The 18,951-nt window shown below is 35.9% G+C and overlaps 1 protein-coding gene across 1 annotated transcript in view; it reads right to left on the reverse strand.

The window, feature by feature from the left end:
- Window positions 1-2,489: 2,489 nt before the first annotated feature.
- The window catches only part of LOC108357959 (equilibrative nucleoside transporter 1-like), a 166,292-nt gene continuing 149,830 nt past the window's right edge, over window positions 2,490-18,951 (reverse strand). Inside the window, exon 3 of the mRNA XM_017609050.1 lies at window positions 2,490-2,678. Within this exon, the coding sequence (XP_017464539.1) occupies window positions 2,537-2,678 (142 nt within the window). The 3' untranslated portion in view covers window positions 2,490-2,536. The remainder of the gene's footprint in view (window positions 2,679-18,951) is intronic.

Here is an 18,951-nt window from a genome sequence, read left to right on the forward strand (position 1 = left end):
TTTTGATTTGTAAAAGCAAAAATATGGTTCATTATGCTCTAAAAACAATCTGTGTGGAAGATGACAACTTTTGGTCAATATCTTAGGCTCGCCCAAGTCCATCAAACCTCAAGTGCTAAGAAAATTTTTGCTTAGCTTAGTTCGATTCTTTCCAAAAAAAAGTCCATAAACCAAATTATGTAGGACTAATACTTTCGAAGATACTTGTAATTTTAGTAAAAAAAAAAATATGTATTAATTAACGTATTTATTAATTGTTATTTTTTGAGCACATTGAACCAGGGACGTGAACCGGTTTTGAACCGAACCGGTTTTGAACCGGAAAACCGCTTTTTTTCTATTAATTAACTGAACCATTAACCGAACCGAAATTTTCCACAAATGTTTGATCCGTACCGAAAACCGAACCACTCTCCATAAAGGTTTAAAGGTTCGTTTCAACCAAGTTTTAATAGATAAATGTACCCACTTTTTTCTTTTTGTTAAACATGTTAATACCTACCATGTTTATTTACCATGTGACAGTATCAAATTTAAAGGCAACTCATTTCATTTGACAGACACTTGTCCCTTTACCTTGCGCGTTGTTGCACTTGACTCTTGACACTTAAACTTGCGCGTTATTTTTTATACCCGAGCGCACTTGTGCACAAGGGTATTATAACTTTGGTCACATAACGGCTGTTTGTAACAGGTAAAACGAATCGAGATAGATATAATGAAAGAAAAGAGAAATCAATTAAGCGGTGACTGTCTGTCCGTCCGGCGGTCCATCTGTGCACACGATAACTCGAGTAAAAATTGAGATATCTTAACGAAACTTTGTACATGCACTTATTTCAAAATCAGTACATATTAAAGTTAATTTTTTTAAAATTGATGCTTGCGACAATCCTTCACCAAGAAATATGTCTATGATAAAATTTTGGAAAACGGGCGTGGCACCGCCCACTTGTGATCACATATATGTATCTCGGTAACCGGTCTACCAATTTATACCAAACTCGGTATGGCTATTGTGCTTGCCAAATAAAAGCAAAACGATGAAAATTATTGAAATCAGACTAAAACCGAGGCCGCTTTTCATATAACGGTAAATTTCAGAAATGCTTGAAACTTCAATATTTCGAAATTTAAGGACGCTAAATTACTCAAAATTGACACACCCCGGCTTACCATGTTGCGGTGGCTTTCGGAAAGGTGAAAATCATATATTTAATACTTGCGCCGGGTATTTAATGTTCGGCTCCGCCCGAACTTAGACTTTATTACTTGTTTGTTTTTCGACCCGTTGAACCGAACCGAAACCCCGGCTCAAAGACCAAAAAACCGCTTTTACGAACCAATCCAAAAGTGCAGAAACGGTTCGAACCTCTGAACCGAACCGACAAAATTTTTCATCCGGTTCTCGTCCCTGCATTGAACTTTGATGGACATAGGCGAGCCTAAGATATTGACCAAAAATTGTCATCTTTCACACAGATTGTTTTTAAAGCATAATGAATCATAATTTTGGTATTACCAATCAAAATTCTAAAAAAGCGGATTTTCGGCCCACGCTACTACTCAAGCAAGCAGATACGGGTGCATTCCTAAATACATATAACTCTACTTATTATTTAAATTTTGTTACTTAAAAAATAAGTTAGGTCTGGGGCCTACATTTAAAATGTTTTCATCCTAGCCTATACGAATTTTTGTATGAATTGGCTAATACATAAATAAATGAGCAAATAAAAACAAATATATAAAAACAGGAAAGGAAACTGTTTTTTTTTAATCTAATTTATAAACACCAACTCAATTTTATCAAATGGTTTATTTTTAATTGATTAAAATATACGTTTTTCTTAAACGATAAAATAAGGATTTAAAAATGAAAATAGAACTCCAGCAAAAATTCCAGTTATGAGCATTGCAGCTGCAAACATTCCAGCTTTCACTTGGTGTTTTGGTTCAACTGTTTGTGGTGCGTACATCATGGCCAATGAACTAGAAATAGAAGTTATTTTTCAATAAGTGAACTTTTTCAGAACGANGTGCAGAAACGGTTCGAACCTCTGAACCGAACCGACAAAATTTTTCATCCGGTTCTCGTCCCTGCATTGAACTTTGATGGACATAGGCGAGCCTAAGATATTGACCAAAAATTGTCATCTTTCACACAGATTGTTTTTAAAGCATAATGAATCATAATTTTGGTATTACCAATCAAAATTCTAAAAAAGCGGATTTTCGGCCCACGCTACTACTCAAGCAAGCAGATACGGGTGCATTCCTAAATACATATAACTCTACTTATTATTTAAATTTTGTTACTTAAAAAATAAGTTAGGTCTGGGGCCTACATTTAAAATGTTTTCATCCTAGCCTATACGAATTTTTGTATTAATTGGCTAATACATAAATAAATGAGCAAATAAAAACAAATATATAAAAACAGGAAAGGAAACTGTTTTTTTTTAATCTAATTTATAAACACCAACTCAATTTTATCAAATGGTTTATTTTTAATTGATTAAAATATACGTTTTTCTTAAACGATAAAATAAGGATTTAAAAATGAAAATAGAACTCCAGCAAAAATTCCAGTTATGAGCATTGCAGCTGCAAACATTCCAGCTTTCACTTGGTGTTTTGGTTCAACTGTTTGTGGTGCGTACATCATGGCCAATGAACTAGAAATAGAAGTTATTTTTCAATAAGTGAACTTTTTCAGAACGATTTATTTAATTTTAATGACAGGCTTATAACAAAATCTTACAAATTTAAGCCAATTACGCACTCATCAGTATATAAGATTTAAAGGAATCTCCCAACACAATTTTTCTATGCTTCGGTTGTTCGAATAACTACATATAGTAGATACATACTAGCAAAATTGTTTGAAAGGTAATACGAGGGTCACTAAATAAGGCCTTAGATTTCGCAATGCTAATTTCAAGTCCATACACTCAGGGCCTGCACAATTGGCATTTATATTTAACTAAACTGTTGAATTTTATTATTGTAACTAGTAATAATCCCCGAAAATCGGTGTGCTCCGTGGTTTAACAAATCTGCATATATTTCTTTATTCTAAAAACCACATGCATTGATTTTGGTAGTTAACTTTAACTTTGGTATTTTGGCAAGATCATACTCTACTCCAAATATGGGAACATTTGCCCGTATGAGCTTTTTTGCCTGTATGCAGTGTTTTCAGGTCTTCGGCATGAGAAAACGTTCCTCTTGGTCTGAAAAAACGTCATTTCCTACATAAAACAGTCTTTTCCAAATGTATGCACAAAGAATTGTTCTTATTAAACTTATATTGTATACAAAGGTACATATGTACGTAAGGTATATTAAAATGTCATTTGCTCTGTCACATTTAAAATTCATTCTAAACTGGTTTGAGATCATTAATATAAAAATCATTTTATACATACACTTGTGATCAGCTGATTAAGACATCGATTTTTCTGTTTCTTTTTTGTTTATTTAATGTTTATTATTTTTCCATAAAAGCCTAGCTCATTATATAACAAACAAAATATAAATCAACATTTCATACTTTGTGCAAAAATTATAAAAAAAACTCCAAAACTTCAGCTAGATTTTCACCTTTTCATTAAGATTTTTTAGAATTTTTTTGAGTATGCAGGTTGATAGCCCATTAAATTCCAGGGAAATAATGTNGCGGATTTTCGGCCCACGCTACTACTCAAGCAAGCAGATACGGGTGCATTCCTAAATACATATAACTCTACTTAAAAACTTAAAAAATAAGTTAGGTCTGGGGCCTACATTTAAAATGTTTTCATCCTAGCCTATACGAATTTTTGTATGNCGTTCTGTTAAGAAGGAACATAGCAATATTTCATTACATTTTCAATAAGGGGCCCATGCGACTAATTGTGTCATTTTCTTTATGCGCTTAAATAAGAGTTAAGTCATCTGTGTCCAAAATATAAATATTTTTTGAAGCAGCAGCGTCAAAAAATAAAGTTTGTAAAGATTTATTAAGAAAATAATTCAAAATCAGTTCANATTTTGGTAGTTAACTTTAACTTTGGTATTTTGGCAAGATCATACTCTACTCCAAATATGGGAACATTTGCCCGTATGAGCTTTTTTGCCTGTATGCAGTGTTTTCAGGTCTTCGGCATGAGAAAACGTTCCTCTTGGTCTGAAAAAACGTCATTTCCTACATAAAACAGTCTTTTCCAAATGTATGCACAAAGAATTGTTCTTATTAAACTTATATTGTATACAAAGGTACATATGTACGTAAGGTATATTAAAATGTCATTTGCTCTGTCACATTTAAAATTCATTCTAAACTGGTTTGAGATCATTAATATAAAAATCATTTTATACATACACTTGTGATCAGCTGATTAAGACATCGATTTTTCTGTTTCTTTTTTGTTTATTTAATGTTTATTATTTTTCCATAAAAGCCTAGCTCATTATATAACAAACAAAATATAAATCAACATTTCATACTTTGTGCAAAAATTATAAAAAAAACTCCAAAACTTCAGCTAGATTTTCACCTTTTCATTAAGATTTTTTAGAATTTTTTTGAGTATGCAGGTTGATAGCCCATTAAATTCCAGGGAAATAATGTGCAAGGTTTAAGGTGCTAAAGAATCGCGTTGATTTTAAATTTTTTTTTTTCTTGTAGACATTTGGTTAAGTGGACGGTTGTCGAAAATGCTAAATTACGTTCTGTTAAGAAGGAACATAGCAATATTTCATTACATTTTCAATAAGGGGCCCATGCGGCTAATTGTGTCATTTTCTTTATGCGCTTAAATAAGAGTTAAGTCATCTGTGTCCAAAATATAAATATTTTTTGAAGCAGCAGCGTCAAAAAATAAAGTTTGTAAAGATTTATTAAGAAAATAATTCAAAATCAGTTCAACTTACAAGATTTAGTAACAGAGAAAAATTACTGGAAAGTTAAAAAACGTCATTTTTTACACACAAAATGTCCAAACGTCAACAGGATACAAAAAACGTGCAAATGACGTTAAAAACGTCAACCTGCCAACGCTGCCTATATGGGCAAGCGAGCCCATTTCGCGGGCTAGATCAGGGGAAAATCATGGGCAAACATGAAGGGCAGGGTCGGATCCAGCGGGGCGGTTTCGGGGGTTAAACTACGTGTCAGTCTGTGGCGGACTCACGGGGGTGTTTTAATACATAGAGGCCATATTATACATACATACATATATATACATAGATATACATATACATTCATTGAATGGGGCAACGAATCTTACTAATTCACGTATACCAATGAGAGCCACGGGACACGCATTCTGGAGTAAAAGGCCCACTCTCCCTAACGTACGCCACATACACTCCACGTCATTTGAATAGCTCAATCTTTTGATCCTTATGCCGAATTTCCACTAGACATTGAAATTACAAAAAATGTATGTCATTTAAAAAATGCCATGTGGAAATGAACTTAATGACAAGTTTTTTAGTGTAGTGACACGATTATTTTTTAATGCCCGACTTTGTCATTTGTCATGTTTGCCATTTAATGCCTAGTGGAAATCCAGCATTAGTATTTACATTTTTAATTTTGTTTATTTAATATTCACTACATCCGATTTTAAAAATATACAGAGTTAAAAAAATGTCAACAACGGGGTACAATAAAGTGCAAGTTTCAGTTGTCTGTAAAATAGCGGTGATTTTTGACAATTTTGTTGGTGATGGTGCTGCGCATTTTCTCTCATACAAAGTATGCTCGTCAAAATTTTTATAGGGAATAAAATGCGCAGCACCGTCAATAAAAAATAAAAAAAATTTCAAAAAACAGGGCTATTTTAGAGTCACTTGAAACTTGACCTCTATTACACTATAATTGAATGGGCTACAAGACTGCATATCCGAAATTTTTCTAAAAATATTATTAACTTATTCACTGTAGGTCATTAGGATGGCACACTCCTATGTTGACCTTTTTTAAGAACTGTTTCCAGCTCTCAAGAAAAACGAAAAACTCACATAAAGTGCTGCCCAAGAAATGGAAAAGAAATTTTCTTTTATGTTTTAATTTGTAAAAAAATTTAAAATTGCATTTACCCGTAGAATATGCTATATTTTTACAAAAAAATTTATATTTAATATAAACAAAAGGAAAACTGTAAATACTAAGGATTGAAAGGGTGTGCAATTCAAATGACGAGGAGTGTATATAAGCAGATGTGATCACTACCACAAGTAAACGCGAGCTGAAAGTGTGATTGTGTTATGGTCTGATTATGGAAACATGACGTAACTTACGGCTCTACCTTAAAAATTCTGTTAAATGGGTGTTGCTTATAATTGAACAGCCGAAACTTAACGTAACTTAATGCCACATGGAAATCTGTTTCATTTTGATTCTCTAAGTTCTACGTTCCGTTAAGTTAAGATAAGTTGCCATAATCAGGCTCTTAGTTCGAATGATTTGGCGTTCACTTTGTTACGCTCTCGCATGTATACGCATGTAACACGATTGTATTCTATCATTCTTGCGCATGTGATGCTTACGCTCTTTAAGCAGGCGCTCACTCTCTGTCCATGCTTGTATATGAGCAAATTTGACATAGCTACAACTGTTCCCAACTTTGAGCCTTTCGCAATAAATTACGTACGTTTAGGGAATTAAAACGCGAAAATTGTTTAGTTTAGCGCTTGTTTCGTTCTTTGGTGCTCTTTTCAAGGCAATTTCATAATAAAAACGTGATTCTATGGGGACATTGTATTTATTTTGTTCATTCATTTATTCATTCCAAACGTACGGAAAACTTTATCCGTTGACTTACACATATGTTAGTGTTTGGCCGAGCTTCTTCTTTGGATAATATACCCCCAGATAATCCAAACGCAATACACACAGTCTCTATCCCGGAATTCATAGAATATTCTGCTAATTAGCTGGGTATGCGCATTTGTACAAAAGTAAGAAATTGCATGAAAATAAAGCCGCTAGAGAAACCAAGTAAAGTTTTGCAAATTGTTTTACGAATCAAAAAACATTTTGCAAATTAAATTAATTAAATTAATTAACTGCGCATAGTTGAAAATATTTACAAATGACATTGCGTGATTACTTAAAATATTTGAACATACAGCTTTATATGCAAAAATACCATTACACACAGCAACACAAATTTGGTGTTGTTTTTTTTTTGGAAACTTGCGCTACTTTCAGTGTTTTGGTGCTTTTTTAAATAAAAAACTTGGCAATACTGATCACTAGCCGACCTTCATCGAGCGCTCTTTGCTGGGTTCCGACACAAAAAATGGTAGTAAAAATCAAGTTTTCGTACTAGATGTGCATTTCTTATCTTTATAAAAAACAATTCATTTCTCCTCGTATCACAGCATTCTGGGACTAAATAAGGGGCTAAAGCTGCCTTTACAAGGGTCGATTTTTGTAGACTGGAAAATCGACTAGCCAAAGCATTTACATTTTACGGTTGAGATGTCATTTACACGGGTCGATTTTGGTTGAACGACAAAAATCTATTAGAAAATCGACCCGTGTAAAGGCGCCTTAATCCAGCGAGCAATTATCATTAAAGTTAAAATGTCTTGGTTAAAATTAATAAAAAATTATTTCTTCCTTTACCGGGACAATTGTTACATCGGAGGGCAACGACGCAATTACAGAACTTTAGACAAGCAATCTTTTTCGATCGGGTTCAAATCGGACGATTGTGAGGGCCTATTCACGAATTCAAGTCTATTTGCAAAGGTGCTGTAGCTCACCAATGCAACAATCGTGTCGAGTCCTTTCTATTTGAAGAGTAAATTTTTTGATGCAACAAAACGGAGCAGATTTTCAGTTGAGTGGTGTAGAGGAATAGGTTTCAAATTATTTCTACGAAAGGGAACAAATCTACTCTTATCGGAGCAAAGTCCGAACGATGGCTTATTGTGTATATGAGGAAAATTTACGCTCTTGGTTTCGTGCACAAAGTCAGTATTACCGCAGCCGTACTGCGATGAACATGATTTCGGTGGAGATATAAATAATTTTTTCCCAATTTTTCATACCCTTCCCCCCCATAAACTGTTTTTCCATTTATCTTGCCCGCGCTCGCACTTTCGCTGCCGCACGGACAAAAAAGTGCCCATCTCTGCTCTACTCAATAGTTATACATAGCCTGCCATTCGTAAAGCAATCCTCTTGCTAAGTGTTTACTGCGGAGGCACGTCACGCGGAATGGAGTGCTCGTTGTAAATTATTATGTAAAGAAAAAGACAAGGTTTCGAAATATTAAAAAGTGGTGCAAGTGAATCAGTTATTAAGCGGCGGGGTACAAATGTATTCGCGTGAGTTTCTATGTGTATGCATGTACATGTACGGTGCATGTTACTGCACATTAGGGTGGTGCAATATATTTAAGCTGGAGGCCTAAACATACCGGCCCTCTTGCGGTAAGCAAAATCTGTAAGTTGACAAGGCAGCTACCAGGCGCACGTTAGGAAGGGTCAAATAAATACTGGTATTATTTCGCACATAGTTATGTATGCATATGTGTAAACAGGTCCGAGTAGCTATATTTCAGTGTTTTTCCCCTTCGTAATTGGAATATTGTGTTATTTTACTATGCTTTTACGCTAATAATTCAATGAAGTACATTAAAGATACTATTTCTAAAAATACATATGGGTATTTCCATACCTCACATACGTGACAGTCGTACGTTTCAATCAGGCACAAACAAGGAAAAACATGTGTTTTCTTTTAATTGTATAGCACATGATTAGCTCTATATTTCATTTTCATTTCATTTATTAAACAAATTCATTAGTACAATAAGATCTTAAAGCTCTTTTATAGTACAACAGTAATTATAAAGCAACAAAAGGAAAACAATAAGTAAGAAAAAAAATAAAATAAAAGAAAAAGAAAAATGCAACTAGTTCTAAGACTAAAAACTAACATAACTACTTAAGTAAAAACACAACGACACAAACGTTAACATGTGTAGATAAATACATCACATATGAAACACCTAGCAGATAGCGAAACTCAGAGTGAAAAAACTTATTGACTTATTGCCCTTGTCTAAGCTGGAGCGAGTAGCAGGTGGAATAGAATTCCACAAACGCGTGGCGTCGACAAAAAATAGTCTTGCAGAGTTAAGATAATTAAAGCTAGGTACAATTAGGTCGCTTATACGGGCAGATTTTGGAAAGGTTAGCTTATTATACAGATAGCTAGGTAGCTTATCCGACATTAAACGGAAAAGAAAAATACAATTCCTTGCTTTCAAGTACTCAGATATCTCACAGCCCAATAGGCGAGATCTCCAACTAGAAATGTGATCAAATTTAGCCAAACCAAATACATATCGTGTTCCGTGATTGAAAACTACTTCAATTTTGTGGGCTGATTGAGAACTAAGCTTGCTGTAAATACATTCAGGATAACAGATTATTGGCAAAATCAGTTGTATTGCAAGTTTTCTCCTGATGTCGACCGGCGTAAAGGATGCAGACATTCTTAAATTACGAAGAGTGATGAATACTTTGCTAATTACGAAATTCACGTGATCATCACAGGAAAGACTAGAGTTGATTACAAAACCAAGGTTCGTCACTTTAGACACAAATATAAGACACTTATTATTTATATATAGGTTAGGTATGGCAGAAAAAGCAACGCGACGTTTAGAAATGGGTAACACAAAGGATTTATCACTGTTAAGACAAAGCTCATTTTTTAAAGCCCAAGATGATATAGAGGACAGATCACAGTTAAATCTAGAGCACAAGGAGACTGATTGGTCATGAGGTCCTGACAATTAGAGCTGAATATCGTCTGCATATGCATGCATTTGCACAGACTTGCACGTGCTAAAAATGTCATTTAAGAATAAACTGAATAATAGCGGTCCCAGTATTGAGCCTTGGGGAACACCAGTACACAGAGGTTTAAGTCTAGAAAATGTGGTACCGACCCTTACACGCTGAGTCCTACCTTCAAGGTAGCTACAGCAGACTCCCAAAGCCAAAATTATTACTTAATTTGATGCAAAGTAGTCTATGGTTCACCGAGTCGAAGGCTTTAGAGAAGTCAAGCAAGCATAACAAAGTTAATTGGTTATTGTCATAAGGAATTCATATATCGTCCAGAATTTTAATAACTGCAGTGGAGCAGCTATGCTTTGCCCTAAACCCAGACTGGAACGGGGAAAGTAAATTAAATTTGTTAATATGCAAGTTAATTTGCTCTGTCATCAGCTTCTCAAAGACTTTAGACAGACAAGGAAGAACACTTATAGGACGAAAATCACAAGCACTACTTGCAGACTTGCAACCGGAATAACGTCGGCGATCTTCCACGCATCGGGGAAAGACGAGGTTGTAACATGAGTAAGAGTGGGTAAGATTTGTGGCATAATTAGCTTTACAAATTTTATTGGTATCGCATCGGCGCCAACCGCATTTGACCGTATCTTATAAATGCATCTTGCCACATCAAACTCTGACACCACATTGAATTCAAATGACTGACCGACATGCACAACAGGAGACGGAATTATGGGGTTGGAAGCAGGAACACAAGATGATACAAACGACTGACAAATACATCATTAAGCTCTTCTGGGTTAATACAACAATCAGGACTGTCACTAACATGAACACGAAGGTTTTTTAGATTACGCCACAAAACATTACTCGGAAGGAGTGGGTTTAACATTTTACCAAAGAACTTGCGCTTTTGACACTTAATAAGAGCAGTTGTCTTATTTCATAACGACTTATACGTTTGCCAATTGGTATCGGTCCGGTACTTCTTCCAAATAGAGTACGATTTGTTACGTTTTATAATCATAGTCCGAACGATTTTGTTGAACCAAGGGCACGACGGTGATCGATTGAGAAGAGTGCGTACTGGAACATGAGCCCTAAACAAGCTTACAACATTTTTGTTCAGAAAGCTCAACTTTTCATTTACAGAGCTTAGGCTCTAACAACCACTCCAGTCAATGCGGGATAAGTCAGCAGATAGGCTATCAATATTTATTAGACGGTAGTCAGGAAAGTTAAGAGGACTATCTGCTACAATATGATCAAAATTGATGTCGAAAGCACAGAAAATTAGATCGTGATCAGAAATAAACGACAACTGCTCAAATTTTAACACAGTAGACGGATCAGAAACAATAAAGTAATCAAGCAGACTAGGACAACAGTTATTTCCGTATCTTGTAGGTACACAAAGATTTACAATAGATAGACCAAGACTAGACACATCATCTAACAAACGGGAGCTATACAAATCACTACACAACAAATTTACATTAAAATCGCCACAGACAATAATTTCATCATAATCGACAGCTACAGCAGACAATAAAACGCAATATACACACACGACAAAAGGACCTTTGAAGAAGAATTGGGATTAGATACCTCAACTAGCAAATACTCAGTAGTATTACCAACCGATTGTGAAATAAAGCGAGTTTTTAGATATTTCTTGCAATATATCGCAACTCCACCACTCTTCTTATCTAATCTATCAACCCGAACAAGCTTATAATTATTAATGGAAAAGTGTGAATTACTTATACCAGCCTTAAACCACGTCTCCGACACACAAATAACATCAATACTCGAATATTCAAAAGTTCTCCTAACAACATCCATCTTCTCATTGTTTAAACTGCGCGCATTAAAATGGACCATATTAAAGCCTTTCTGTCGGCTGCATAAAATGTTCAGTACTGCAAGGCTATTACCATCAACGCTACTTAATTTGTTCGTCACAACAATTGCAAAAAGCAAAATCAAAAGCAACTTTAAAATAGTGAAGAAATTACGAAAAACAGAAACAAACAAACCCAAGTTGCGCTATCTTTACAAAATATATAATACAACAAAAAACATTCGAAAATATATGCATAACAATATATCTAACGAAACGGCAGCAGGTCATCTTCGCTGATTAACTTTGTTGATGTGCTATTATTATTTTTATTATTGTCATCTCTCACATGCACAAAACCTCTAAACGTAAACACCTTTAGCAGTTTACCTTCACGTCGCAGTTTTATGGCCTCATGCAGTAAACGTCTATTCGCCTTGGTGAGGCTCTCAAAAATATGAAAGCTGCCAGCAATGCCAAGGGGGTGAGGGGGACCGCCGATTTTGTTTTCTTGCGATATTCGCTAAAGGCGCGTAAAGTGCGGTTACGGTCGAGAGGGGAGTGAAATTTAATCACAATCGCACTGTTGAGTTTTTCACTTGACGGTTTTGTGCGGAAAATATCCCTGATTTGAGGAGCCAAGAAGTCAATAGAAAGACAAACCTGGTTAAAAATACTCTTAAGGTTTTCCCCTTCTCTAAAGGGTACACCAAAAGCAACAGCATCGGCAGCAATATCAGGTGAATCTTTCCGTTGCATTACACCTTCCAACTCCTTCTTAATGCAAGCGATGTCCGCCTCTGCCTTTTGCACATTCCCCTCCACGACAGATATGCGGGCAGACGACTCAACCACCGTAGCAGTGAGGACAGATATCTCTTCTTCGATTCTCTTTGCCAGTTTCTTCTCCACATCAGCCAGTTTGTTNAAGGTTTTCCCCTTCTCTAAAGGGTACACCAAAAGCAACAGCATCGGCAGCAATATCAGGTGAATATTTCCGTTGCATTACACCTTCCAACTCCAAGACAGACAATTTATCCGTAGCAGCCGTGGTAGCCGACATCACGATTAACACGCAATTTGTTATGAATTTACCGATGAATAAATAAATAATAATTATTAACTATATTAACTATATTGATTGAAATTAAATAAATATTGACTGAAACAACACAACAGTTGAAGCGATTATTGATTTTTGCGATTATTGAGATTATTGCGAGACGAGCGAGATGAAAGAAAACACGTCCGTTCCGTTCGACTGCTTCGATGCAATCGAACCGCATGGTCCTTAAATAGATATGTATAAGCAATTAAAAAGAGTGTCGGTACGTGACGAAAACGGAAGTTGATNCGTTCCGTTCGACTGCTTCGATGCAATCGAACCGCATGGTCCTTAAATAGGTATGTATAAGCAATTAAAAAGAGTGTCGGTACGTGACGAAAACGGAAGTTGATTTTTTTCTTTTCTTACAAAATCGCAAACCTCTGTGAATTGTGGATGGCTCTTTTCATGAAACTGTTTTTAATATGATTTTGAGTAATACTAGTCGTTTTTAAAGTTTTTTGAATTAATGCAACTTGTGTAAATTTTCTATTAAAACCCTAAGTGTGAAACGACACGTGACGTGGCGTCACGTGACATAAATTTCCATCGTTATATTTTTGCTAATATTGCTTTTAAATGAATTTTCAACGCAAATAAAACATGCATTTTATGTTGAATGCACTTTATATTTTGGCTTCAACGCCAATTCATGGAATTTTTTGTAAATCTATGATTTATTATGTTTCAACTACATACGCTGAATACGAACCAAATCGGACCATAAATATGGTTTGTCGATAATAATAATAATTTTAATAAAATTGTAGTTTAAAAAACTAAAACCTCCTTATTATAATTGCTATTCGAACTGTCATCAGGTATGTAACTTGAGAATAGAAATCGTGCATCTTTTAGGCGCATCAATATTACATATTTACATCCCGAGCTAATAAAAGGAAGGTGAAAAAGCAGACAATTTGGGCCATAAATACGTTAGATAAATGACTTTTATTTTTTTTTTTTGTCGCGGTAGACCTTCCGATGGAAACACCCATATGGTGTTCTTAGAAAGCCTTAAAAGAATGCAATTTCAATTTTATGGCACTTTCATCTCCTTTTTGGCCTGCCAGGAAAAAATTCCCTTTATTTCCCATATGTATGGTGGTGTGCCTCGCTATTTGCTTAATTTTTCGAACTGTTGCGGTAGATGGCGCTCATCTTAACAGCTGTGCTTTACTAAGAGGTGAAAAAATCACACAACCGGTACAAAATTTTTCGTAATAATGTACCTACGTATGTATATGTGTAATGTGACCAACCGTACTTCTTTCGGAAGTACAGTACTTCTTTTTTCGCTCTTGTACTTCGTACTTCGAAGTACAGTCAAATGTACTTCTTTTCGATATTTTGTACTTCTGGAGGGAGATTTTGTAACCAGTTAACGACAATTTTCGGATCGCTATCGCACTTTTTTACGCATGATATAAATGTTTTTGCGTTAAGAAGTGCGCTAACTAATTACAGAATCTCCCCCAGGTCCTGTTCAAACCATTAAAGTCGTCTGGGATCGATGGCATCATACCTGCCCAGCTACAAAGGACTANTTTCGGATCGCTATCGCACTTTTTTACGCATGATATAAATGTTTTTGCGTTAAGAAGTGCGCTAACTAATTACAGAATCTCCCCCAGGTCCTGTTCAAACCATTAAAGTCGTCTGGGATCGATGGCATCATACCTGCCCAGCTACAAAGGACTATGAAGGTGTCGTGCAAATGGTTGGATCCTATTTATGCGAACTGCGTGAGGACCGGGTACATCCCCTTGGCTTGAAGGGTAGTCAGTATTGCGTTCATCCCGAAGGGCGGAAAAGGCTCTCATGTTTCCCGTACGGATTTTAGGCCTATCAGTCTCTTCGTGTTTGATAAAAACGCTTTTGCTAAAAACGCTAGAGAGACCTGTACCTGTACATAAGAAACGCGATTCCTCGTGACTATCAGTCAAGGGCTCAATATTTTTATTGCAAGAAAAGGACGGTGAATACCGCCCTGCAACCAGTGGTAAAGTGGTCAGAGGAAGCCTATGTAGATGATGTGGAACTTTTGGTTTAGGGGCGATTTATATACACCGTTTTTGATCTGGCTCAAGGTTACCTGAACTAGGTGGGCGATAAACGGCGGCTGTCGTAGAAACCTAACATTGAGGAAAGGGTAGGAAAGGTGTCGGTTGCCTTGTACTTGCTTGGGGGAGCTATCAGTAAAAGGTGGGGTCTCTCGCCCAAATTAATTCATTAGCTCTAGGAAACCAGATTTACGCCAATATTGTTTCAAGGAGCTCTTTTCTGGTGGAACTCACTAGAAAAGGCTACACTTGTAAGACACGAATTAGCGGAGCATTAGGAACCACACATACACTGGCGCTTAACATACGTGTGGTGAACATGGCGCCGGCGGATATCGCAGACAGAATTGTCGCAGCGCGAACTGCTATTAGGCTAAGGGAAACCGGGACCTTTTGTGACATAAAAAAGGAGAAGAAGACGTTTCTCTGCACACGTTACCTCTTAAGGGCTAGTGATGGGGTTTCTGATTTGCCATTGTGCGATTGGTATTCATGCGGTGAGACTAGGAACTTCGGCTGATCCTTTTGTATCAACTGTCAAGAGGAATATGAAGTGGAATCATCTCCACACTTTCTTTTAGACTGTCCAACCTTCGCGAGGCTAATATGGAAGCATTATGGCTCGCGCTTCTGAACAAACACTGAGCTCTCAGGGATCGAAATTAGCCGTATTCGAAATTTCGTAATCGGCTTACGGAGTTTACTAAACCTAACCTAACCTGTACTTCTTTAAGCTATGAAATAGTTCGTCACATTATATATGTGCATCAAGAGAAAATATAGGGAAATTAGGGATGCAAGTCAAAAAAATACCTTGATATTTTTTTCAATTTGATGCATCGAAATGTAGCATCGATGCATATCGATGTATCGTAGAAAAACATCGATATTTTCGATGCATCGAATGAAAATATCAACAATTCAATTAAAAATATACAACAAGAAAATGAAACAATCGTAACTTCGATAAGTGTTTAAGTAATAACTCATAGTGAAATGTATTAATTGATTTAAACAGTTACACATCGCAGTTTTAGCTGTACTTTTGGGAACCCTTCAAAAAAAACTTTCGGAAGATAAGGAAGTAACGACAAATGTTAAATATTTATAAGCATAATGAAATAATATTAAGTGTGCCAGCTAGCAATCACATTCTATTTCGGTACACTTATTTGGCAATTTATTATCATAATTTTTTCCTTCATTTGACTTTCATGTTAACCCTTTTGAGTGAGAAATTATGAAGCTTTTTGATTTGAGTAAAGAATTAAAAAAAAAACATGTCAACAAATTCTTGCCGCTTGTGCCGGAATCGGGCAGACGATGCAACAAAACCAAGGGCTAATGCCAGAATAGATATAAGCGAAAATGACGAACCTCATATTTTGCGTTGAAATAAGCGTACATCCAACTGGCCGGCACACTTTATATTATTTCACTATGCTGATAAGCTATGTGAAAAAATTTTGGAAAATCCTGTTTAAAATCTGTCCAAATTTCCAAATGGTTTTAGTGTCAATGTCATATCAATTAATATGATAATGTAGATGGTCTTTTGGCAATAAAAGTTTCTACTAATAAAGTAGCAATTTATTAATGCAATAACATTTTGGATAATATTTGTTTCTGTTATTTTATTGTTGAAAATAATTTTGGATAATATTAATAGAATATATATTTTTAATAGTGCATAAATAGTGAATAATCTACATTTAAAATAGTTACTAGAGCGAAGAGTATTGGAAGCATACAAAATAATTTTAGTATGTACAGTAGGGTGGATCGACAAAAAAAGTTTTTCCAGTCCACCCCTAGGATTAAAGATATTTTGAAGGCGATCGCAAAAAAATTTTTTTTTTTGTATGGGGACCGATTCGCACTAATGTACAGTGTACATTGCACACAAAAGTCGATGCATCGAAAAAAAATAAATCGATATATCGATGTANCTAGGATTAAAGATATTTTGAAGGCGATCGCAAAAAAAATTTTTTTTTTGTATGGGGACCGATCCGCACTAATGTACAGTGTACATTGCACACAAAAGTCGATGCATCGAAAAAAAATAAATCGATATATCGATGTAATCGGAAGGTCCAAAACATCGGTTTTATTCGATATATCGAATAGCAAACATCGATGTTTCCTATGCATCGATGTTTTTTTTGCATCCATAGGGTGTTAATTATTCGGCTTTTTCCGATGTCGGGATTTTCGGGATGACGTTGTCACAATCCCGGGATACCGGGATTAGTCCCGGGACTTAGATATTCATTAATTTTCAACAACTTGAATCGAAAAAAATCCTTCTATATTGTTTGAGAAGCTCTCCTACCATGAAATAAATAATAATAAATGGGTTTGAAACCTACTTTTTTATTTAAAGTATCGTTTTTATACCCTAGCGCAGTTGTGCACAAGGGTATTATAACTTTGTTCACATAACGGTTGTTTGTAACAGGCAAAACGAATCGAGATAGATATAGACAATGTATACATAAATGATCAGAATGAAAAGAGAAATCGATTAAGCGGTGACTGTCTGTCCGTCCGTCTGTGCACACGATAACTCGAGTAAAAATTGAGATATCTTAACGAAAACTCGCCCAAATTAATTCAATAGCTCTAGGAAACCAGATTTACGCCAATATNGTCCGTCCGTCCGTCCGTCTGTGCACACGATAACTCGAGTAAAAATTGAGATATCTTAACGAAAACTCGCCCAAATTAATTCAATAGCTCTAGGAAACCAGATTTACGCCAATATTGTTTCAAGGAGCTCTTGTCTGGTGGAACTCACTAGAAAAGGCTACACTTGTAAGACACGAATTAGCGGAGCATTAGGAACCACACATACACTGGCGCTTAACATACGTGTGGTGAACATGGCGCCGGCGGATATCGCAGACAGAATTGTCGCAGCGCGAACTGCTATTAGGCTAAGGGAAACCGGGACCTTTTGTGACATAAAAAAGGAGAAGAAGACGTTTCTCTGCACACGTTACCTCTTAAGGGCTAGTGATGGGGTTTCTGATTTGCCATTGTGCGATTGGTATTCATGCGGTGAGACTAGGAACTTCGGCTGATCCTTTTGTATCAACTGTCAAGAGGAATATGAAGTGGAATCATCCTTCCTTCTATTGTCCTTCTATATTGTTTGAGAAGCTCTCCTACCATGAAATAAATAATAATAAATGGGTTTGAAACCTACTTTTTTATTTAAAGTGTCGTTTTTATACCCTAGCGCAGTTGTGCACAAGGGTATTATAACTTTGTTCACATAACGGTTGTTTGTAACAGGCAAAACGAATCGAGATAGATATAGACAATGCATACATAAATGATCAGAATGAAAAGAGAAATCGATTAAGCGGTGACTGTCTGTCCGTCCGTCTGTGCACACGATAACTCGAGTAAAAATTGAGATATCTTAACGAAACTTGGTACGTGCACTTCTTTCTGGCGTAGGACGGATGGTATTTTCAGAAATACGAAAACTGCGATATTTTAGTAACTACTGAATATTACAATAAGTTTTGGACGAAAAATAAGAATTCTATAAATTTTTAAAAAATGGGCGTAGCCACGCCAACTTATGGTTACATGTGTATATCTTGGCAACCGCTGCACCGATTTCTTCCAAACTTGGCTCAGTTGTGTGCCTTGGTACAGCAAACGAAACGGCCGAAAGTTTTTAAAATCGGACAATAACCACGCCCACATCCCATATAACGATATTTTAGAGAAATACTAAATCTTCGATAAATCAGTAAATATTAAAGCTAATTTATTCAAAATTGATGCTTGCAACAACTCTTTACCAAGAAATACGTTTTTGATAAAATTTTGGAAAATGGGCGCGGCGCCGCCCACTTATGATCACATATATGTATCTCGGTAACCGTTCTACCAATTTGTACCAAACTCGAAAAACCAAAGCACTGAAAATTATAGAAATCGGACAAAAATTACGGCCGCTTTTCATATAACGGTAAATTTCAGAAATGCTTGAAACGAAATGAAATTTAAGAACGCTAATTTACTCAAAATTTATACACCCCCGCTTACCACGTAGCGGTAGCTTTCGGAAAGGTGAAAAACATATATTTGATACTTGCGCCGGT

The sequence above is a fragment of the Rhagoletis zephyria genome, unplaced genomic scaffold (assembly GCF_001687245.7).
Source record: "Rhagoletis zephyria isolate East Lansing unplaced genomic scaffold, Rhagoletis_zephyria_1.1 Rzeph_scaffold_00185, whole genome shotgun sequence".
In the NCBI taxonomy this organism is placed as follows: Eukaryota; Metazoa; Arthropoda; class Insecta; order Diptera; family Tephritidae; genus Rhagoletis; species Rhagoletis zephyria.